This window comes from Curcuma longa, chromosome 11 (genome assembly GCF_044706935.1).
Source record: "Curcuma longa cultivar G26 ecotype Majalengka, Jawa Barat chromosome 11, ITB_CL_G26_1.1, whole genome shotgun sequence".
In the NCBI taxonomy this organism is placed as follows: domain Eukaryota; kingdom Viridiplantae; phylum Streptophyta; class Magnoliopsida; order Zingiberales; family Zingiberaceae; genus Curcuma; species Curcuma longa.
The window spans coordinates 3,744,501-3,768,537 of NC_133871.1; the positions used below are offsets into that span (position 1 = coordinate 3,744,501).

A 24,037-nucleotide genomic window follows, 5' to 3' on the forward strand; every position below is an offset into this window, starting at 1 on the left:
GCTCGGTGAGTATTAATTGCCAAATTCATTATTAATACAAAACATTTATTTCCATGCAAATTCGCAAACTACAGAATAAATTACTTACGCTCAATGAATTGCATACATCGAAATGAACACGATAAACCAAATAACAACACGATTTTGACGAGGGATCCCAAGTGCCATCAAAAAGAGAAGATTTGATTTGTATCCCGTGAAATTGTTAATTATCTATCATACAAATTATTTATTAGTACATAAAGAGGGTAAAAAAAAGCATCCATTATTTTTATATTATTGTCAAAAGGTTGTTTTATATTATTCATCCTAAAATTATTAATTATCCAATGATTCTATTCAAATGAAAAATAATCATCCAGATTCATTTAACTAGTGCAGATTCTATGGCAATTCTCAAGTCAATAGTTGGCTAAAATAGCCAACGGAAAATATTTGCTAGAACTGATAATAAACGGCTGCAAACGGGACTAGTCATGCAAATGACAGCGATTGTTCTCGATAAGAGCTAAAAGGTTTACTTTTTGGTATATTAGTGGAAATTTTCCAGGTTCCAAAACTCATCTCCTGATTATAGCATACTCAAAGAAAAAAACCGTTGCCTCAACACAAGGCAGTTGCAACGTGTCAAGCTGGAAATTATTCCTCAGAAGCAAGCCAAACTTTTTTCAACCGAAAACCCAAACCAAAAATCAAAACTCAGCTGAAGGACAGCAACCTCCTATAGCTTCGGCCAAGTGCCTGTTGCCTTTTAGTAGGGCGCGACGGGAGTTCTGAACTTGTCTCCTGCATAAACTGCAGCAGCGCCAAGCTCCTCTTCAATTCTCACAAGCTGCAAGCGACGCACAGAAATAATGGTTTCAGCAAAAGAAGATCAACTGAGTCATACTCTTGATGTCGATGAAACTAAATTGTTGGACCACAAGAGAGAATTCACCTAAGATAAACTAAAGCAGGATTATATAATAAGATGCATAATTATCATATTCAGATGCCGTGATCAAAATTAACAGTGACGAGCCCTTCTAAGTCACATGATCCTGGTAGAATCAAGTGGCCCTGTGTGAGAATGGTGAATATAGATTGGTTTACATCCTTCTAACCTAAATTGCCCTCCACGTGAACAATGGCCTCAAATTTCTTAATTCTATTCTATTAATACAAGCAAACAAGGTAAAAAATGATACTTCTCTAGTTCTTCTCTTCCCTTAAATGAGTAGGCATAGACCCACGATAACTTGTGCAACCATCCAAGCTGGGTTAAATCCATTTTTTTTGTTTTTGCATTTGTTCCAAACGGCAACCCAAATTGGTCGGGAGGACTAGGTTACATAAGTACAGTAAGATGATAATATCCACATCACACTACAAGTGGCTCAATATAGCTTACCTGGTTATACTTCGCAAGGCGCTCAGATCGACATGGAGCTCCAGTCTTGATTTGACCCTGTTGGATAAACTCTCAAACGTCAGACTTATCACGAGCACATACCATGAAATCATGGGGAATTTCTGAGTTGAAGTACATACAGTTGCCAAACCAACTGAGAGATCAGCAATGAAAGTATCTTCCGTCTCACCACTGTCAGAAGAAAAAGACAAGTTAAACAGAAGTGTTAAAAATAACTAGAAATTAACAAAGAACATACCTTCTATGGCTGGCCATCACTCCCCAACCAGCATGCTTAGACATTTTGACAGCCTCAATACTCTCCGTAACAGACCCAATTTGATTTACCTAAACAACCATGAAAACAAAGAAACACCGCTTACACAGACACGCCAGATATAGGAACTTCTGTCATCAAGATAACTAAGGACCAACATATCTTCAATATGAAGGGGAAATGAACAAATGAAATACTAGTCTTAACAATTCAAAAAAAAAAAAAGTTGTTCGAGATATAAAGAACTGGAGCTTTGTAGGATGGTCGTAACCTGATTTTAGAAGTCTTTTCTCATCCACAGTTTGTTTATTTACATTTTTTTATATTCGATGATTGCTTCTTCCTGTTACAATTATGTCAGAATTCCATTTTTTTTCTCTTATTTGCATCAGCTATACTTTTGTGTCTCCCACAGTCAGCAGAACATATCCTAAAGTTGAGCTAAACTGATTTCTTTTCTCAAAGGCCACACATAAGCAGCACCTCTCTCTCTCTCTCAAGGAACAAAAACAGACAAAACCAGTAAAAAGCAGTACCTTCAAAAGAAGAGCATTGCAGGCTTTCTCCTTTATTGCCTTGGCAACTCGCTGCAAAAATAAATTGAACAAAAAGGAATTTAAATCTCAACGAGAAGAAAAGAAAAATGTGTCTTTAGCAATTTCCAAGTAAAATTTTACTGTTGGGTTGGTGACAAGTAGGTCATCTCCAACAATTTGCACTTCCTTTCCAATCTCTTCTGTCATCTTTGTATAATGGGTCCAGTCATCCTGATCAAATGGGTCCTCAATTGATACAATTGGGTATTCACTCACAAAGGACTTGTAGACATTTTTCAAACTGTCTCCGGAAATTTTTTGAGAGCCATCATTGTTCTGCATTAACAGACTCTGGTTAGCCGTCAAGTTGGGTTAGGCCCGCCGGATTGGCCCGCCCCGCCATGTAATTTAGGCGGGTTGGGTCGAACTTTTATCAACCCATTTTAGTGGGTTGAGGTGGGTTGGCCCGCCTAGGCCCGCGACCCGCGTGGGTTGGCCCGCGGCGGGCTTGGGTTGGCCCGCGGGTTGAGAAAGTTTATTTATTTATTTTAAGTTTTAAAATTAAAGTATAAAACTTAATGAATTAGTGGGTTTCATCTATTTAAAATACAATTTAAACTTAAAAATTATAATTCAAAGTTAAAACTTTCAACTTAATCATTTTAAATTATATTTAAAAATTTAAAATTTTTAATATTTTTAATATTTTTTTATTTTTTTAATAGGCCCGCGGGTTGGCCGGGCTAACGCGCGGCCCAGCCTTGAGTTGGGTTGGGTTGGAGATTTCCCAACCCGCCAGAGATGCGTGGGCTAGCCCACCGCCCCGCCAAATGATGGGCCCGCCATGGGTTGTTACCATGAATAGTGAAAGGAAGAGAATCTAGAATAAAATGTTGCAATTGAAGATTGAAGAGTCTAAAATTGTAGCAAGTCATTCACCTAAATCTATCAACCACCGAAAATAAGCTTACCTCCTCCTTAAAATTGAGGTCATAATTCTTATCCTTCTCATTATAGAATTCTGATGCAGCAACATCCATGCCAATCACAACCTGCAGCAATTCCCAAGAACAATAAGATAATAGAACTTTAAGTATAAGTATACACATGATAGTACATACTTTTCCAGTGTATCCAGCTTTAGCTATAGCTGTCTTCAGAAGTTCAAGACCTTCCTTGTTCTCCTGAAATTTCAAAGAAAGAAACATCACAATCTGTAGAGAGTAAAGACTGCAGATGAGGCAGTTTTAACTTCTAATTAAAATCCCCCAGAAGCAACTATGCCTTGTTACTATTTTGTCCAACAACTCAAGCACAGACTTCAGGTTACCATAAGTCAATGGTCGAAAAAATTATATAGAGTAAAGAAAAATCCTTAGGAAGACCACATTGCGAATACAGCTTGATCGGAGATTTTGATAAGTTAGTTGTATATCGAAAGTAAGAAATAACAGTTCAAGCAGTAGGTTCGTAGCAATACTTGTGCTCTTAACACTACTATGTTAACCAGAATTAGCTGGACATACTAACAAGCTTAGGTTCGTGTCATGCCCAAGATTCTATTTGATTAGTCAGTAGATGTTGAGTCAATGTCAATTTCCAATTGGTTTTTTATTAGGCAGTATACATGCCAAAAAGTCAAAGCAGCAGCTTCATGAGACCAGCTAGTGGTGGATATGATTGGCTGAATGGTACCAAGTAATCAAAGACAGTAGTATCCACCAAACTCACAGTGGCTATCTGACTTATTCCAAGCTAGCATACCAACTGAGAAAAGCCCATGCCGAACCAACACATCCAGCTGAATAATCTAATCAGTCCCCAAGTAGCTAGCTTAATTCCAAATGAGCAAGGGTATATATATATATATATTTTTACAACATTTGTCATGAAAATAAGCTTACTTTAAAACAAATAATAATATATTTATCATGAAAATTACATCAATCATACAAAATCTATGAATATGAGCATCAAACCTGAATGTTGGGAGCAAAACCGCCTTCATCTCCAACATTAGTCGCATCCTGTCCATACTTCTTCTTGATGACAGCCTAAAAACAAAAGAAAAGTTATATCCCAATCTTCTTAAAACAAGTGTTAGTAAATTAAGTTACAACACGACACTAACCTTCAAATTGTGATAAACTTCTACACCCATCTTCATGGCTTCCTTGAAACTAGAAGCCCCCACTGGAAGAATCATGAACTCCTGGCATAACAAGAAACCCAAGATAAGAACCATGAGTACCTTACATTTTGTGAAACTAATATCTCACGTGGCTCTAACCTGCATAGCAAGCTTGTTTCCTGCATGTGATCCTCCATTGATAACATTAAATGCAGGAACAGGCAAAACTAAGTTCTTGTTTCCAGCAAGATTGGCTATGTGCTACATCCCAAAAAAAAATATCAGACATAAAAACATTATCAGCTACTCAGAGTCTTGTCTAACCATTTTTCCAACCTGATAGAGTGGAATTTTCTTCGCACTTGCACCTGCTTTACAGACAGCAAGTGATACTGCTAATATGGCATTGGCACCAAGCTGAAGCAACAACATTGAACCAAAATAACCAATTATTACACACTAAATAAATAATAATGACTTAATACCAATGACAAAAGAGAAGTTCACCTTCTGTTTGCACCAGCCCCACTCATTTTGAGTGCCATCAAGTTGTTGGACCATGTAGTTATCAATCTGTGCTTGCTCAGTAGGATCCTGCAACAAGTTTAAACATTCATATTTGTTAGACTTATACAGGATAATGGAATGAGGAATAAAATACAAATAGGAGAAAAAATTAAGAACATTTAGCATACCTTGCCAATCAATCCTGGAGAAATTATTTTATTCACGTTCTCGACAGCCTAAGACAATATGGATTAACATTTTTTTATCATGTCATTAAAACACAAAGAAATTCATAAGTGCAGTCAAATATTCAATCAATATTGAGAACATGTAAATCAGATGCTGACATCTTTGGTGAACCATGTACTGAAATACAACTCAGTGAGAAGGATTAAGCTAATTTAAACAGAAAAAAAACAAGAACCTTGAGGACACCCTTTCCAAGATACTCTGATCCTCCATCTCTCAGCTCCAGCGCTTCATATACACCTTCAATTGCAACACTTTCTAATTAGTAGTTTTAAAATCATAACATTAAATTAGAGAAACGTTACAATCTACCTATCCGAAACTCAACATTAATACCCAGAACAATAAATGTGTTCAGCCTTCTAGCATTAGTTTCGATGGTGGTTATAAATATTTAAATCGCTTCAGAAGTGCAATGCTGATCACGTTGATACATTACTAGAGAAACAACTGAAATACAACAAGCGAGCAAAAGAAGGATCAACAATATAGAAGTACGCCTAATCACACGTCAGCGACTTGACATAATAGGTTACCTGTGGATGCACCACTGGGTACGGCAGCCCTGGCAAAGGTCCCATTGTCACATGTAATATCAACCTGAAGCAAAACAACCACATCGACAATTAATATAGCGAAGAATTTGGATTTTTCAGTCAAACAACATCAAATCCTCAAAATCCCAAACACATAAATCAGATCCAACACAAAATGAGATCATCAACATTGCAAAACCCCCTCACTAATGATGATCGCATAAGCACAAAATCCAAAACCCTATCATAGACGACCGATCGAAGAGAAAGAGAGGAGGCGGAAGAGAATCTGACCTCGACGGTGGGGTTTCCGCGGCTGTCGAAGATCTGGCGAGCCTTGACGGATTTGATCGCCACCATGCTTCTCCCGCTTTGATGGATTTGAATCGGAGAAGAAAATGAGTGGAAACTGAGTTGCTTGCGGCCCAAGCTCGTTTGCCCTGAGGTCTCTTATAAAGTTATGTAGTGTAACAGTGGATGGACGAGCGATCTCGTAGACTCCGACTCTGATGAGGCGAATATTTGACCGTATAAATTCAAGTATTGACGATTTTTCCAAAATATTTTTTTATTTATATTTAAATCAGGTTCAAGTATTTCATAATTAAATTTTATTAAATTAGTATAGATGAATATTGAAATCTGTTTACAGCTATAGATAATATTATATTATATACAACTTAATAACCTAACCCATTTAACCATTACATATTAAGTGTATACTTTTACAATCTATAGTTTAGTAGTTCTTTCTAAATTTGACATCTGCATTGCATCAATAGTTGACAGGTCAAAATTTTGTAATTGAAAATATAAAACACTTGAAGTTGGAGTTTTTTTTAAAACTCAGGTATTGCGATTCAATTATTTCTGGAGGTGAACGATTCAACTTTATAAATTGACCATCAGTATTTTTATATCAACGACATCCTTACTCGAAAACGTAATCTGAAGAGATGGACTCATCGATCAATCTTTCTTGTGAAGGCCGACTGATCCATTTTATCGATGAAGTTCAACTGACTCATTTTATCGATAAAGACCGACTGACTCATTTTACCAATGAAAACGACTAACTGTCTTCCTCGTGAAGGCTCGTTTTACCGATGAAGGTCAACTGACTTATTTTACCAGTAAAGACCGACTGACCCGTCTTCCTTGTGAAAGCCAACAAACCCATTTTATCGGTGAAGGTTGACTGACCCGTCTTCCTTTTGAAAGCCGATTGACTTGTCTTACTGGTGAAGTTCAACTGACCCATCTTCCTCTTGAAGGCCCATTGACCCATTTTACCGATGAAAGTTGTCTGACTCATTTTCTTCATGAAGGTCGACTGACTCGTTTTACCGACGAAGGTCAACTAACCCGTCTTCCTCATGAAACCGACTAACCTGAGTTGTCCATTCGTCCTTGAGACTTGGCCCCTAGGTGATTTGGCTCCCTCAACCCTGGCCCGCCACCTTAGCAGGTCAAACTCTTTGACACCCAATAACAGCATAAGCGACATGTGAACTGGCATGACATGTGTGGGTCATATGATGCACAACATGACGTTGTACCATGATCTGCGATTAATGCAATATGACCTTTTATAGTATGGGATGTAGAGAATGATGATATTTTCTCTATTATGGATGTGACATCTCATTCCTATTGCACTATATAAAAGGAGTCCACTCTCACATGCGAAGGTACGCACATGTGCACCCTTACATCTATATGCTCATCTACTGTTCTTCTACTCTACCTTCCCATCAAAAATTTAATTTGAACATCGAGAGTGGCTGAGTCAGGGCATTTCTTGACCTCCCTTCCAACTCTCTTTTTCTTTTAAGTCTTCACAGACTCTCCAATCAATCCAACGATCCTTGGGTTTTCAATGATTCCATCTCACAGAAATCCATTAGCTCATCTCGTGGCAATCTCAAGCAGGAACACGTCCATTAAAAAAAATTCATCTATTAATTTGTTGAATTAGAACTCAATTTTTAGATACTTGAGAGACTAATAAGTCACCTTACCGCTACATCATTACCCTAGGGGCAATAAAACACTCTCTATCCGAGTGAGTAATTAATTTGATGATTTTAATTGACTAGTATGGTTCAAAAAGTAACTTGTAAATATTAATTAGCCGTTAAAAGATGTGTGTTTTCTCTTAATAATTGTATCTAAATTTGATTGTAATATTTCAACATCTAGTAGTCATGAAAAAACATTGTCCAAGGGTTTTCAAAGGCTTTTACAAGCTCTTAATAATCTCCTCCCTCCAATTTTTCACCCTTGGCGAAAAAAATCTAATAACTAATGTCTAAGACTAATTTGATGAATAAACAATCATAGCAATAAATTAATACATTCTAGATTAATAATGCGTATGGTTGGCAAAAATATTTCTATCGTGCCCACATGGTTATCCTTAATTCGATTTGCATGTCCTCTTCGTGGTTGGCAACTAAAACATGATATTCTCATAGGTGAGTGAAGTACATGCAAGAAAATGTGGTAACAAAAATTTTATTTTTAAAATTTCCCTTATTAAAGTATCTTATTTCTAAAATATTCTTGAATTATATTTTGAATAAAACTTAGTTGAGATGTCAAAATACAAATAATTTGCAAATTCCATAATTATTTTAGTTGGATCGAATCGGTCATCACTAAATGCATCAGTAACAAACTTGATATAAGCGATAATTTTTATTTTTATATTCAAAATTATTTTATGAAAAAAAATATTATATGCATCAAACTTTTACTAGTTTGAATTTGAAATGAGATGAGCGTCCCCTATTTAATTTTTTTTGATAAAAAAAGTATTATGTAATTATTCCCCTTTTTTTTTAAAAAAAAATTACAAAATAGAACGCGCTTCCCACTACTCTGTCTTCTCCGTTCTTCCCTTTTTCTTTTTTCCCTTCGTTCGTTCTCGCAGCAGAGGAGAGAGCGGAAATGGCGAAGGATTTGTGCGCCGGATCTTCGTTTTCTCTCCTCCTGCTCGTCTTCTTGCTCTCCCCGTCGACGTCGCTGTCTCAAGGAGCTGCGCCGCCAGCACCCGCTGTAGTTCCGGCGACTACCCCGGCCCCCGCTCCAGCGCCATCGCCGGAGTCGTTATGCAACGGCATTCTCCTCTCTTACTTCATCCAGAAACGGCAGAAGATACACCCCATTACCTCCGACCCGGCGGACCAACCCTACGCCTTCACTGCCGTCGCCACCGTCCTCAACCAAGGCACCGCCGATCTCCTTTCCTGGACGCTCCTCGTCCCCTTCCGCCATCAAGAGCTCATCGTCTCCGTCGGCGGCGGCGTTCTCACCAACGGTTCCACTCTCCCCTACAACACCACCCTCGACGCCAACGCCACCGCCTTCTCCGGCTACCCCAACACTGATTTGAAGACGCCCATCGAGACGGCCAACGACCTGACGCAGATCGAGGCGAAGATCACCATCGTCGGGACTTTCTTCGGCTCGCCTCCCCCGGCGCTGCCGCTGCCCGAATTCCTCACGCTGGACGACCCGTCCTACAACTGCGATGCGATCCCCGGCGTCAACGACACCACCTCGGTGGATAGATGCTGCCTCCCTAACCCTAATTTCGTCCCCCAGCAGATCAACTCCACCGGCTACCTCGAACGCCGACCTGGCGACCTCACCATCGCCTACGACGTCCTCCAATCCTACAGCAACAGCTATCTGGCCCTCGTCACTATCGAGAACCATAACCCTCTCGGCCGCCTCGATCACTGGGAGCTCACCTGGGAGTGGGCGCGCAGCGAGTTCATCTACTCCATGAAGGGCGCGTATCCGACCGTCGTCGACACCTCCGACTGCATCTTCGGCAAGCAATCGCAGTACTACCAGAACCTGGACTTCTCCCAAGTGCTCAGCTGCAAGCCCAAACCCACCATCGTTGACCTGAGCCCGTGGCAGTACAACGACACCAATCTCGGCCGCATCCCCCACTGCTGCCGCAACGGCACCCTCCTCCCGCCGGAGATGGATCCAGAGCAGTCCGTGTCGGCCTTTCAGATGCAGGTGTACAAGACGCCGCCGGACGTCAACCGCTCCATCATCTACCCACCGATCAACTGGAACATCTCCGGCACCCTCAACCCGGACTACCAATGCGGGCAGCCGATCAGGGTCAGCCCCGCGGTGTTCCCGGACCCGAGCGGCAGCGGCCTCGACTCGGTAAGCCTCGCGCTCGCGAGCTGGCAAGTGGTCTGCAACATCACTCTGCCCAAGGGCGCAAGCCCCAAATGCTGCGTCTCCTTCTCCGCCTTCTACAATGACTCCGTCGTTCCCTGCAACACCTGCGCCTGCGGTTGCTCCGCTAGAAACCGTGGGCGAACCTGCGACACCACCGCGCCGGCGATGCTACTCTCGCCGGAGGCCCTCCTCTTGCCGTTCGAAAATCGGACCGCCAAAGCCCTCGCCTGGGCCCGGATCAAGCACTACAACGTGCCCTCCCCGCTGCCCTGCGCCGACTACTGCGGCATCAGTATCAACTGGCACATCCTCACCAACTACGGCAAGGGGTGGTCGGCGAGGGTGACTCTGTTCAACTGGCGCGACGACCAGTTCGCGAACTGGTTCGTGGCCGTGCAGATGGACAAGGCCACCCCGGGCTACGAGCAGATGTACTCCTTCAACGGGACGACGTCAGGGAACAACACCATCTTCATGCAGGGCCTGCCCGGACTTGACTACTTGAACGGGGAGGCGAATGGCACGACGGAGAGCGACCCCAGAGTGCCGGGCAAGCAGCAGTCGGTCATCTCGTTCACGAAGAAGCCGACGCCCGGTATCGACATCATCGCCGGGGATGGATTCCCTTCCAAGGTCTACTTCAACGGGGACGAATGCTCGATCCCGCAGCTGATTCCTGCAAGCTGGGCAGCGAGTAGAACTGTAGCTGACCTCTTCGATTTCGGGTCGATTCTGCTAGCTTCTACTCTTGCGCTCTTGCACCTGTGACCGCCATGACTTGCAGATGCCAATTCATTGATTCTTTCAGTAATTGCTGCAGCAAAATGGCGATGCACAGAGCACATCCTGTACCACTTTGATCATGTTGTCTTCTACACTTGAATGAAGAAGTATCAATCGAGATATGGACCTTGATTCTCCTTAATTTGCTCTTGCTCCACTTTTCAGAATAATGCGTGAACAAAAAGTTAAGAATCGTCGTTACTCTGCAGCTGAATTCAAAATGTAAATTTCTTAAGAAAAGGCATCGTGTTTATGGTCCAACGGCTACGTTAGGAGCCGATCAAGATTACCGGCCCGATTGGACCGTCGCGTTTCGCCCTCCGAAACGACAGATTTCGAAACCGACATGACCGTTGGGCCGCATTAGCCGTCCAGAGCCGATCATACGGCCACGGCACGCTAGCCGTTAGCTCCGAGAGGAAAGCATGTGCGGACGGACACCCTTCTTATTTTTGTCCTCGATCGTTTTGAATCCTTTCTTATTTTTCTTCCCTTCCGTCCGTTCTCTCTCTCTCGCAAATCCCGAAGAGGAGAGAGAGAGAGAGAGCGGAGAAGAGGGCGTTAAATTGCCCCCTCGAGGCGCAGAATTTGATCAGGGTTTTGGGCTCCGATTGATTCCTCTACTCGCCTTCGGCTTGGAAGTCCGGCGGCTTCTCAGGGCCGGGATTTCAGCGAGGAGGTGGCAGAGGAGAATCTGTTTCTAAAAAAGGTCTTGATTGAGTCTTTCACGATGATTTCGTCGGTTCTTGCCTTCGATTGAAAGCATAGTAGGGGAAATTTGTGGATCGATTCCTAAACTTTCTACTTTTTCGCCTTTTTAAGGCTAAAGATCGCTCTTTTTGGTGGTACTTTTCTTTGGGTTTTACTTGAATGCTGAGTGAGCCATACACATCGGAGGGGCAATGGATGTAGTTGGCGATAGTGAACAAGGCATGATCGAACCTAAGACTTCTCGAGGTTCTTGTTTAATCTTTGGATCAGTTATTTGAGGAATTTGGAGTTTGAATTTTGAATTCCCAGCTGAGGAACAAGAATCTAATTTCTATTCTTTGTTACAGAAATGGGCAGTCGAAGAGCTTTGAGGGACATAAAGAACTTGTTGGGGGCGCAGCGCGACCCTTCTGCGGTGACAAAGAGGTATTTGACTGAGTTGCTGCATCATGCTTAACCATTCCTTTTGATGAAAAATTTTCAGCATGATCCAATTTTCTTTTGTCTGTCTTCTGCAGCAAAAGTAATTTAGATGGAAAAATTCCAGCACTTGTCGCCCGACGACCAATTACAAGGTTAGCACAAAAAAGTTCTATTTTACTCTTTTTTCTTCAAAAGATTGCTCCTCTTTTTTGGGTCCTGGATTTTATTTGATTGATGGATCGGGTTTCTTTAGGAGATTTGCTGCCTCATCGGCAAACAAATCGCAAGTTCAGAAGCAGGTGATTCTTTTTCAAAGAATGGAACTTGGTAAATCACAGCGTTGTTACCTAATCTATGATTACTAAAAAGTTAGTTTTATTCAGGAGTCCAAGGAAAATTATCAGCAAATTGGGAATGACAGGAAGCATGCACCAAACGTACAGCCTGATGTGAGTTTGAGTTTCGCAGATACTTGTACAGCTATAGATGTCGATTTGCAGAAATCAGTCATTGGCGTGCCATTGCCTATGGCAGAGGAAATGGTCTGCTCAAACTCATCCCTTAGTCTTGAAAAAGTTATTGGCAGCTTACTCAGAGGGCCATTTTGTTACATTGCAGGATAAGTCTAATCACAAAGAGGTTGAAATGGAAGACATCATCGTGGATTCGATGCCTGATATCGATAGATGTGATCGGGATGATCCACTAGCAGTTGTTGATTACGTAGATGACATATATAGATTCTACAGGAAGACAGAGGTATTCCTTGTGAGATGCTTAACCAGAAGAAATCTTTATTTGTGAACTGCGATCTCATTACGAATCTCTTCTTCTTTTGCAGATCCATGGATAAAACTTGTTAATCATGTCTACTAATACATTAATCTTGTTTATTAGAATATATCCTGGTTAACAGTAGCAATTTGTGAATCATATGTCTTCAGTGTTTTTCTAGCTCCAATTTTTCCTATAAAGATTAATCTGTTGATCCATGTTCAATCCAGTGGCAATTACCGGAATGATCTAAGTTGAAATCATTTTTATAATCTAATCTACATTCGTTAGGTTTCACCTGTTAGCGTGATTTGAACTCTGATCAAATAAATCTTTATTTGGGTAAGTAGTTAATGGTCCACTCAAATACAACCAAATTTGTAATTGCAGGATGCAAGTTGTGTGAAACCTGACTACATGTCCAAGCAGTTTGATATCAATGAAAAAATGAGGGCTATTCTCATTGACTGGTTGATAGAGGTAGATATTAATTATAACACTTCGCATGTTTAAAATCTTTCAATGAATTCTCCTATCTTTACAAACTATACTTATGGTTTATAAATCTTTCCCCACAGGTGCATTATAAATTTGAGTTAATGGAAGAGACACTCTTTCTGACTATAAACATTATCGATAGATTCTTAGAATGCCAGGCGTTGGCAAGGAAAAAACTTCAGCTGGTTGGAATTACAGCATTGTTTCTGGCTTGCAAGTATGAGGAAGTATCTGTTCCTGTTGTCGAGGACCTGATCTTAATTTCAGACAAAGCTTATACAAGGACTGAAGTTCTTGAAATGGTAATTGTCTCCCTAAGAAAGCGCGGCGAATATACTTAGTGCTACTAATGTTAGATTATTGTAATGAGTCTCTTCAGGAGTTCGATATTAATATATATATATATATATATATATTAATATATATATGTTAAGCTTTAGCTTGATTTAGTCGTTAGATAATTTCTTCTCTATGCTTAAAACATGGTAGAAATGGAAAAACGAAACACCTATCAGTATTGGTCTAGATACAAATGGTTTAGGCAGCCCGTAAAATCAGACCATTTAGCCAAGAAAATTTGGAGCTTGAAACTTAGTTGAACTGACGATAGCAAGTTTAGCTTTGGTTTGGTCTGACTAATGGTGATTTTCTCATCTGGTCCTTTTTCTATTTTCAAACAGGAAAAATAGATCAGTGTTATTATGGCTAGTTCTCTCCTTCATATGTTTTCTATTAAATCATTCTGTTTTGCAGGAAAAGTTGATACTTAGAACATTGCACTTCAATATGTCCTTTCCAACTCCTTATGTCTTCATGAAAAGGTTTCTCAAGGCAGCTCAATCTGATCGAAAGGTAACAGTTAATTTCAATTTTAATTCACAATATTTCTTTTAAGAATTACCATGTTTGGAAGAAAATTTTTATATTTTGCTTACTACATGCACCTAGCAGTTGGAGCTTCTTTCATACTTCATCATAGAGCTTTCCTTGGTTGAGTACAAGATGCTCAAATTCCGCCCTTCATTGCTGGCTGCTGCAGCAATATACACTGCACAATGTGCTCTCAGGAGGAACAAGGAATGGACAAAAACTTGCGAATTACACACTGCCTATTCAGAGAACCAGCTTCTGTGAGTTGCATTCTGCAACTACTGCTTTCTTCGCTTTCGAATTCTTTATCGTGCCCCTAAAATCTCTCTTGATCACAGCGAATGCTCTATGCTGATGGTGGATTTCCACCTCAAAGCTGGAACTGGAAAGCTCACCGGAGTACATAGAAAATACAGTACTTTTAAGTATGGATGTGCAGCAAAAACAGAAGCTGCTATTTTTCTACTGGAAAGCTAATCCTTCTTGCTGATGAGGAATGGTGGCAACCACTAATATTGATTTTTACCATGGCAAGGACCACAAACCACAAAGTTGTGGGATTGTTTGAAGCAACAAAAGTTGCAGGAACATGAGAAAGTTCATGTTTGCATGCAAAAAAACAAACAAAAATATATGTATTTGAGGTTAGAGTCAACTCAACTATAAAGTTGTTGTGACCCACTGGTTCTACATTCAACTTTAATGTAATTGTATAAGAATTTTCTTTTCCAGATGGTTAAGATTAACTTTTTACTGGCTACATATATTGCCTTTGAATTCTTTTTAAGATGTGTTTGCCTCCATGTCTGGAAATCACTGGTACATGGGGAAAGATCGTTTGTTTCTCTTCTTAATTTCAAGAGATTTTCTTGCGTTTCTATTAACTTTTCTTACTTTAAAAGCTTTAATAACAAATCTTCCTCTTCTTGGATTCTAAAGTATTATTGATTCCCCAGTGATTTCCTGTTCTCTGGCCTTTTCTTTTGTTTCTTCTTAATTATACTTCTATTTCCCCCTTTTCTTTGTAATTTCTGACCTCTTTTTCTGTTTCTTCTAAATTTTTAACTGGCATTAGTTTCCACTGATTCAATTGAAAGATCATCATTGTTGTTCTTAGGATTAGATTTACTTTGCTGACTAATTAATTTGTCAGAATTTTATTAGTAGTCAGTCACTAAACAAGGTTTGTTGAGCTAATCATGTATTGTTAACTAACTAATCATTTATTTCTAATCTCACAACAATATTAGAAGATAATTAAAATATACATAGGCAATCCTAAACAATTAGGATCGATATCATTTTGATGACTGTGATTAGTTGACAAATTAACAAAATAAAAAACTTAAAAAAAACTATACAATATCGGGAAATAATCAGTCCTAATGAAAAAAAAATATTTTTATCCAACTAAAAAGCTTAAAATAATAATTATTGAGCTGGTGTTGAGTGGTGTGCTAAGATAGTGCCCCCTACCCCGCACAACGAAATAAACACTAATATTAAAATATCAAATAGTCAATCAAACCTCTTTACTCATTAACAATACTATTTTTGCCCTTGATGGTTAGGTCCGTCATCATCAGGCATATAAAATTTAAGACTCAATTGCAATAAATTTAAGTATTTTTTCTCAAATAGATAGCGGATTGGAGAACGCTAATTAGTAGGCTGGGTCGTAATTTGAATTTTCTTGATTTATTTTGATGGTCAATGAAAAATTTTTATAAGATCAGATCGATTATATCAAGATTAGTCATGCGAAGGACTGAATATCTAGTGTCAACTAAAAATATATATATTTTTTATCCTCGGAGCTAAGTGCAAAGGTAAGACGTAATTTCCCAAGGATCTAATATCTGAATTTCAATTGTGGAGTATTGCATGATGAATTTCCTCCCGTAAGAGGTTGATCTAAGAATACTGAACTATCGCTTCTCAATTTACTGTGGTGACTAATAGAAAATTTTCATGAGATCGAATTAATCATTCCAGAATTAGTTAGCGAAAAGACTAAATATCTGATACCAACTAAATAACTTTAATATAATTTTTTTTTGCCTTTGGGGTATAACGGAGTTGGTTATGACAGAGCAAATTTGCTGAAGTGGACAGAGATCAAATCTTGACGAAGTCGAAGCAATGTCCTCTTCTGTCGTGACCAACTGTAATTTCTCGATTTACCTCCTCACAGATGATTATACTTACATGTAGGATCACTACAGTGGCAGATACCAAGTGTTTTATTGAAGTGTTACACTTAAAAAACTTTTAAAAACGCTTAATCATCCTTCTTTAAAAACATTTGGAATAAAGGACTACGACATTTAACTTTATTAAAGTTATACTACCTAAGCAGCTCACGTGCAAAACATGTGATTAGCTTAATGGATTTTTTATTATCTGGAGCATATTTTCAACTTTGAAAGGGTATTCTTGAAAAACAGAAAAATTATAAGGAGCAATAGAAAATTTTCCTTTTATTGCGAAAAAGGAGGATATTTCGTCGGCCTATAAATAATTCCCTCTAAGAAGCCCTTCAACTCCGAAGGCCAAAAAGCAGAGCTCGCCAGTCGTCGCATTCCAGGCTCCGACCATGGCGATGGCCTTCAAGATGGTGAATTATCCACAATTTCTTTAGCTCAATCCTATAAAGTTTCGATTTTGATTCGAAGGGCTGTTTTTTTATATATATTTTTTTCGGGGGGAAATCATGGTAGGCGACGGAGGGGATGCGGGTGAAGCAGGAGTGTTTGAGCTCATTCATGGAGATGAAGTGGAAGAAAGTGAGCCGCTACGTGGTGTACAAGATCGACGAGCAGGCGCGGGAGGTGAGGGTCGACAAGGTCGGCGGCGCCGGCGAGGGCTACGACGGCCTAGCCGCCGCTCTCCCAGCCGACGACTGCCGCTACGCCGTCTTCGACTTCGACTTCGTCTCCCGTGACAACTGCCAGAAGAGCAAGATCTTCTTCATCACCTGGTACTCTACTAGTCCGTTATCTAAGATCGCTTTGCTTTTTCCTCAACTCGGTTTGATCTATAAATCATCGATCCTTAAGATCAATGGCAATTGATGAAAACCCCAGACGCATCGGAAAAGGCCTTTTTTTGTGACCAAGATAGGCATTCATAACTTTGATCTCCTTCATGAACTGGTAATTTTTTATGTAATTATTTCATATTAAATCCTCCATATATGTCTTCCAGAAGAAAAAAGAAACTCAAGAGATTGCTCTTCTTTTGCTTCATCTGGATTTGATCTACAACTTTTAAGACTAATACCAGTCTTAGAACCCTAAAAATTGTATAAGAAGACATTTTTGTGACTGAAAAAGGAAACAAAAAACCATGCATAACTTGATCTGATCTGAATTTCACTCTGCTAAATATGTCTAGAAATCATCCATTCTGTCATCTTTAATCTAGAAACCATCCATGATAAACATTAGCAGCCATTGAAAGTGCTTTCATCAATCAGCATAAATTTATCTTAAAAGGCTTGAACTTGTTTTTCTGTTCATAATTACCTTTTAATTCATAGTTTAGAAACCATCCTGCTTCTGCATCTGTGCCCTAAATCTGTAAACATCAAGCACAAATCAGTAAAGTTAAGGGGCCAACTTCATGGGGAAAAGATGTTCCCTTTAGACCCACTTGTTCAAGTTTCAAAATGGTAGAGGGAAGCCATTCCACTATCATGAACTTTAATTCCTTAATTTAATAAAAGGTAGGAACTTTATGTATTGTTTTTTTTTTCTTTCGAAATCTTGAAATCCTCTACTTGCAGTAGAAAGTTGAAGTGTTACAAGCATATTCCTAACTTGTATATTAGGGATTTAGGAGGTGATATGAAGCCTTTCTTGTTGCTTAGGATTCTTTGAATGAAAATCTTGATAATGCAAGGACAATTAAAAAGTCTCCACACATATTGACAAGAGCACCCACTTTGTATTAGTTTCTTGGAAGCATCCATCCATCTTAGTAAGCCAAACAAGTCATACGTGGAGATTAGACTTTGCACCTATTCATTGTTTCTAAAAGAGAAACCTCTTCTTGCCCACTTGCTAACCTTGATCTTGATGTGCACCTGCACAATCTTGCATGTCCATACCTCTTCTACCAATCTTTTTATAATCTGAATTGCATACGTATCAGATTTACATGTCAATCAGTTCGTATAGTTCACGAATCTTAAAGACGTCTAGAAATTGCTTTCTATCAACACTTTTCACCAATCTCAACTAGATTTTGTCAACTCTAGACCTTTTTGCTTTGAAGCAATCTTGAATCAAATTGGTCAAGTTCACGCAGATTTTTGAAACCTATTGCGTATGAGAGATTGAATTTGGATGCTCTGACTGATTCTAGACCAAACTTCACTGATCCAATTCACTATGGGTTTTCCATCTAACCAATGGAGTCAGAAACACTGTTTCCTGGTGCATTATTTGATGTTGTCTTGGATTTTAGAACTTGGCATTGTGCTACTTTTGCAGGTCCCCTACAGCATCACGGATCAGATCAAAGATCTTGTATGCAACCTCAAAGCAAGGGCTAAGGAGGCTACTGGAAGGGATCCACTATGAGGTGCAAGCAACTGACCCTACAGAGATGGGATTTGATGTGATCCAAGAGAGGGCCAAATGAGCAAGTTGGATTAATAATAATTGCCAGCATCAGCTGCTGCTCACTGACAAAGTATTCCTAGATCTTGTTTGTTTAGCTCATCTATGTGCTTGCACAACAACAATGAGGTAGTAGTAGTGCCTTCTCCCATTCATATTTGGCATTGCTTGTCTGAATGTAGTAGCAATTTATTATGAAGTGTTCCTGGAAAGACAATAATGTGTTTTTTTAATGAATGCGATTAGTTTTTTTAATCGAATGCGATACGACCATTTAAGCCGATCTCAAACAGTTGGGACTTGTCAGGATTCGAACTTTTGTCCTCTTCTGCAACTCTACTGCGTCAACCAACTCGGCATGTTCTGAGGGGCCCGCTCCAAAATAGTTAAGCCGATCTCAAACAGTGGGGACTTGGGTCTTGTTGCTTGGCACCCAAATAACATGATCGGTTATCTCCAGCAACACCATTTTCTCGGTTAGATTCAGCTCAGTTGACTGAAGGAAGTGTTTCAGCAACACTACTACAAAAATACATAAATATTTTGAACTGACTTATTTTTAAAGATAGCGATTGTTCTTGTTAATTTTATAAGATCTAAGTCAAATAAATTAGTATATAAAATGAAATTGGATTGAAATTTAAAAAAAATCAATCGATTTACTTGATATTAAGCTTAACTTTATGATTTATTAGTGCCCAATGGGCCGTGGATGACTTATTGACCCAGAAACCGTGTGGGGCCCGCTCCAAAACCCAATAGCAGCGCACCGATTCAGGATCATTTTAAGCACCGCGGGACAACGCACCGCTTTAACCAATCTGGCACGCCTCTCCCTTGCCTCTATAAATACACCCCCTCGGCCTCCGAGCGATCGAGACCAAGACTTTTGTTTTTTTGGTTCCCCTTCCTCGTTTCTGCGGCGCAACCCTAACCCTAGTTTTTCTCGATTGACTTCTTTGCCTTTTCTCTTCCCTCCGATAGGCCTCTTGATCGAGGGGAAAGGGAGGAGGAAGAGATCTCCGTAAGCGCCATGTCCCGTTGCTTTCCGTACCCGACACCTTATTTCGGGCAGGCCGAGATCGAATCCCTTAAGGTTTGTTGAGCACCGATGCTTGCTGTGATTGATTTCTTGCATTCTTGCTCGGCTTCCTTTATCGGTGATGGGTCGGTTGCTCGGATCATCTTTTGATCTTTCTATAGGCGCGGACAGAGATCAAAGATTCTATCTAAGAAGTCTACGTTTAGGTGGCGTTCGTGTAAAGGAAATATATGTATACGTTTTTTTGTATCAATATGACAAAAAAATGAAATCCATTGTAATTGTCTGGGTCCTGATCGATCGATCGATTCTAAACGACAGAGATGGTGGTGGTTTTTAGCCGTATGTTTTGTTTGTGATTAGAGATAAGCTGATTTGTTGATGAGCTGCGAGGGAAGGGTTAAATAAGGTTATTGCTAACTGGATCTAAACAAATCTGTTATTCTTATGCTGCAATCGTTTAGAATGATAGCAGTCCACCATCTCTTCATGGAGTTGTACCATTGTCAAGAATGGATGGATGTGGTATTGTGAGTTTTAGTTGAATCAGAGGGTAAATTTGTAAATCCTAGGTTTGTAGGTTGGTCAAGGAATTATAAAGGGAATGAGATGTCATAAGAATTTAGTGCTGGTGTAATACCATTGTATTGTGCTAAGGAGTGTATGGATAACATCTGTGCTTGGCTGATTCTGGAATTTTAAATGGATTATCAGTCATGAAATCTTTATTGAGTGAATTCAAGATAAGCTGTGTATTAGTAGTCATATTATGGAAAGGAAGGAAGTTTGAGAGACAATGAAAATCTCTACTAGCCAGAATATGTTTATTGAATAACTGGCATGTGCATTCTGTATTATTTTGTTGAATGTTCTCACTATGCTCCATGGGACTGGGATTTGAAGGCAAAATTTTCTAAATATCATGTTGTTTACATGCTACTTTGGATTTTCATAAATCATGTTAGGATCAGTTTTTGGTTAGGAATTTGAGACAGGCAAGGTTATGTGAGTGGCTATTAGGTTTCAAGCAGTAGCAATGTGGTGGACCATCAGTGCATGACTTTTAAAACCTTTGTTCCAATCATGATGAAACCAAGTAAAGAGGCAGGCCAATGCAATGATCCCATGGATATCATCTTTGTTAGGATTGTGAAGTTAAAAAGAGATCTCACCTTTCTTATACCCTGCAATGAAGCAAAGGATTTCATTGATGTTGGACCTTATAATTGGAACATTTGTTCAAGTTTTATTATGCAATCCTAGCCTTTGATTGATGATGATGATTGATCCACATTTCTTGTGAAATATTCTTAGGTTAGTGTTGGCTATGGGCCCAAGACATTATGTGGCCTTAGTTAAAATCCCTCCTAATCAACATTTGATTTTGCCCCTTATATTGTCTCAAATGGCTGTGAGAATAACTTAGCTGCTCCAATTTGGACATTTAATTGTGTTCTTTAGACTTAATTTCTTGTTGTGGTGCTGCTTTGAGTCTATAAATATAACTACAGAGTGGGCGAGCAATTTGTTTCAGTAGGTATTATTTTCATTAGCATCAGGGTGATGGGTGGTTGGTTACCTTTTAAGAGTTTTTAGCTCCTTAAGTTGTTGGTCTTTTGTTAATAGAATTTCTGGTCTTATTAGGGTGATGCCCTATATTTATTAATAGAAATCCCCTCCAGATGCTTTTGTTGTAAATTGGTTTGAGTTTCTTATCTCGATATTAGGCAGAATCCTTTAGTTATCGTAATGAGATGGTACCATAGACTCTGAGAATTTCATTACTCATGAAATTTTGGATAAGGCTCTGGTTTGGGAATAGGCATCTTTGATTATTGTGGTCTACAAATTGAGCCTTGATATGTGACGCTATGATTAAGTTGGTAGCTAATCTCAGCATCTTTGGCTATTTCTCCTTAACTTGTGAATGTCTATCCTATGTGCTGGGGTTGACAATTCTTATAATGCGATGAAGCTCCTAAAGGAAGAAAAGGCAAAGAAGGATGAAGAAAAGGCAAAGAAGCATAAAGAAAAGGCAAAGAGGCAGAAAAGCCATCAGAAAGAGGAGGCTCTAAACTCAAATAATGATGGAAAGCAGCATAAAAAGAGGAAGCATCAGGAGAAATCTGAAGATGAAAAGAGCCACAAAAAGCACAAGTCTGAAAAGAAGAAGCTCCCACTGGTTCCAAACCTTTGCAGCCAGAAGACAAGCGAAACAATTGAGCAACTGGAGAAAAGTGGCCTCACAGAAGAACATGAGCATCCTTGTTCTATCCAGCATAAGCTTGACTCACCTGAGAGCTCTCAGGACAGCAGTAAGAGAAGGAAATTGGTGCCCTCTTCTAGCCATGAGACTCAAGGTACTTAACAGCTTTTGATTATCACTTTTGGTTTAGCTTTATCGATCTTTATTTGGTTCTGAACGTTGACTATTATTATCATGAAGGTAGTACTCTTCGCATCAAGTTGCCGTCCTTCAGGCAAAGAGTTGCGGAGCCATCACCATTACCTTTGTCAAGGCAAACAGAGCCGCAGCCGCCACCTTTGTCAAGGCAAACAGAGCTGCAGCCACCATTTCCACCATCAGGGCAAGTAGAACTTGCCTCTCTGTCATCAAGGCAAATAAAGCCCCAGCCAGCACTGCAAACATCATTGGGGAAAGTAAAACTACCACCTGCTTCATCAAGGCAAATTAAGCCGCAACCATCATTGCCTCAGTCCGGGCCTGGGAAGCTAGCTGTATCAAGGCAAATTAAGGCGCGGACACAATTGCCACGATCAGATCAAGTAGATTCAACAGTGCCCTTGTTGCCACCATCAGGGCGAGTGGAGCTGCCTTTGTCAGGACAAACAAAGCGGCAGCCACCATTGCCACCACCATCAGGGCGAGAGGAGCAAGCAATGGCTTTGCCAAGGCAAAAGCTGCAGCAGCCACCATTGCCAAAACTGGAGGCAGTGGAGCTGGCGATGCCTTTACCTAGGCAAACAAAGCTGAAGCCACCATTGCCGCCGGCAGGGCAAGCCACGCCCCCGTTGCTTTCTTCGTCAAAGCAAACAACCCCGCGACAGCAGGTGCCATTGCCAACACAAATATGTCCGCAGCCATTAGACTTGAAAACAGAAAAGCAGATACTTGATAAGAAGCCTGCTGCAGTTGCTGAGCAGCCGTGTTCCTCCAGCAGGCCTTCAGAAGCAGCCGCAGCTACTACAACTAAAACTTCCCGGAAACATAGAGTCGGCGGCAGAACATGGCAAAAAGAACAGTATGAAATTTTGGCAGCAAACTGGAATCCACCGCCTGCGATTAAACACGACGAAACATCTGTTCTCTGTGAGGATGATGATTGGTTAGCTGTGGCTCCAAGGCAACAACGATGTCCTGCGAAAGAGAGCACCACTAGCAATGCAACAGGATCTATCCGGGAAAATCATGCAGTTTCTTCAGTGCAACCTCTAGCTTGTTACCTTCCTGAGTTGAACATGTATCAGCTACCATACGTAGTCCCGTTTTAGATCCAAGAGACATGAAATTAGCAAATGAGAGTTTATTTTCTTTCCTCCTCTCCTTGTTTACGCCATTGTCGTTGCTGATGACACGCTTTCAACAGTTGGTTCCTGTAATAGTAACAAAAAAAGAGAACACTTTTTCACGGGTTTTGCTGCAGTGGGATGGCCATCTGTTGTCTGCATTATTAAAAGGTGTAAATATTATAGTTTTTATTTTTCTTAAACGATGAAGTGGAGATCTAGCTAAGACGAGCATGTCTGTCTTCCTGGATGTGAAGGTGCATGAGGTTCACAGGAATAATAGTTATTTCATTCCTATGAACTTTCTTACATTAAATATTGTTATGTTTGATTAAAAGATTTCTCCAAAGAAAAAGAAATATATGTTCATGTTCAAATCAAAAAAAGAAAGAAAATGATAAGTGGCAGGGAGAAGGAATGGTTAGATGAAAGATGATCAATTTGATTGTTCATCTAAAAAACAAATGAAGAGGGAGAGGTTGAAGGTTTGGCAAAATCTATATTCACTTTTAATAGATTTATTATATACTTTTCCATAATGAATAATTTGGAACAAGAATATGATCGAATTTTGATGAAATTCTTCACATGATATTTTATTGTTTTGACACATTATTAGATTTGTTTAATGGTACAATATTATATATTTATGACCAAATCTTACACTATTTTAATTTTGTTTTCAACAAATACATTTAAAACCGTCCAATTAATATACAAAATGTATTAAAAAAACGTATCATTTATCTTCTAAATGAAAATATATTATATATTTATTAAAACAAAAAATCATGACAAATTTGCTAAAATCTAAAATTCATCATCTCAAATTCAATAAATACCCCAATAATAAATAGGTTCAAGCAAGACAAAAACGTCCTAATACTTAACCCATACATGCACCTCAATCCATCAGAGACGCAAAACAATCTTCTTCACTCACAA

The 24,037-nt window shown here is 39.6% G+C and overlaps 5 protein-coding genes across 5 annotated transcripts; 4 read left to right on the plus strand and 1 right to left on the minus strand.

Moving 5' to 3' along the window:
- Window positions 1–504: 504 nt before the first annotated feature.
- Window positions 505–6,039, minus strand: LOC141838459 (enolase-like). Its single transcript, XM_074725944.1, has 17 exons — window positions 5,921–6,039; window positions 5,627–5,690; window positions 5,266–5,330; window positions 5,030–5,077; window positions 4,842–4,928; window positions 4,671–4,751; window positions 4,494–4,595; window positions 4,335–4,415; window positions 4,183–4,257; window positions 3,325–3,387; window positions 3,175–3,255; window positions 2,345–2,539; window positions 2,204–2,254; window positions 1,650–1,738; window positions 1,531–1,582; window positions 1,391–1,447; window positions 505–832 (listed from the first exon to the last, which is right to left on the minus strand). The coding sequence occupies exons 1-17, from the start codon at window positions 5,984–5,986 to the stop codon at window positions 752–754; spliced, it is 1,338 nt and encodes a 445-aa protein (XP_074582045.1). The 5' UTR covers window positions 5,987–6,039; the 3' UTR covers window positions 505–751.
- Window positions 6,040–8,578: 2,539 nt separating this feature from the next.
- LOC141842102 (COBRA-like protein 7) lies at window positions 8,579–10,606 on the plus strand. Its single transcript, XM_074730318.1, has one exon. The coding sequence runs from the start codon at window positions 8,579–8,581 to the stop codon at window positions 10,604–10,606; it is 2,028 nt and encodes a 675-aa protein (XP_074586419.1).
- Window positions 10,607–11,488: 882 nt separating this feature from the next.
- LOC141840336 (cyclin-B2-1-like) lies at window positions 11,489–14,461 on the plus strand. Its single transcript, XM_074728290.1, has 11 exons — window positions 11,489–11,578; window positions 11,680–11,758; window positions 11,851–11,907; window positions 12,009–12,054; window positions 12,139–12,297; window positions 12,374–12,514; window positions 12,920–13,009; window positions 13,108–13,329; window positions 13,781–13,879; window positions 13,976–14,157; window positions 14,236–14,461. The coding sequence occupies exons 1-11, from the start codon at window positions 11,524–11,526 to the stop codon at window positions 14,372–14,374; spliced, it is 1,269 nt and encodes a 422-aa protein (XP_074584391.1). The 5' UTR covers window positions 11,489–11,523; the 3' UTR covers window positions 14,375–14,461.
- A 1,979-nt stretch (window positions 14,462–16,440) lies between these two features.
- LOC141839707 (actin-depolymerizing factor 5-like) lies at window positions 16,441–18,753 on the plus strand. The gene is made up of 3 exons (XM_074727520.1): window positions 16,441–16,514; window positions 16,618–16,877; window positions 18,394–18,753. Exons 1-3 carry the CDS (start codon window positions 16,494–16,496, stop codon window positions 18,542–18,544), a joined length of 432 nt encoding a protein of 143 aa, XP_074583621.1. The 5' UTR covers window positions 16,441–16,493; the 3' UTR covers window positions 18,545–18,753.
- A 653-nt stretch (window positions 18,754–19,406) lies between these two features.
- On the plus strand, window positions 19,407–23,126 carry LOC141839832 (uncharacterized). The gene is made up of 3 exons (XM_074727665.1): window positions 19,407–19,618; window positions 21,540–21,924; window positions 22,011–23,126. Exons 1-3 carry the CDS (start codon window positions 19,556–19,558, stop codon window positions 23,075–23,077), a joined length of 1,515 nt encoding a protein of 504 aa, XP_074583766.1. The 5' UTR covers window positions 19,407–19,555; the 3' UTR covers window positions 23,078–23,126.
- The last annotated feature ends 911 nt before the right edge of the window (window positions 23,127–24,037 follow it).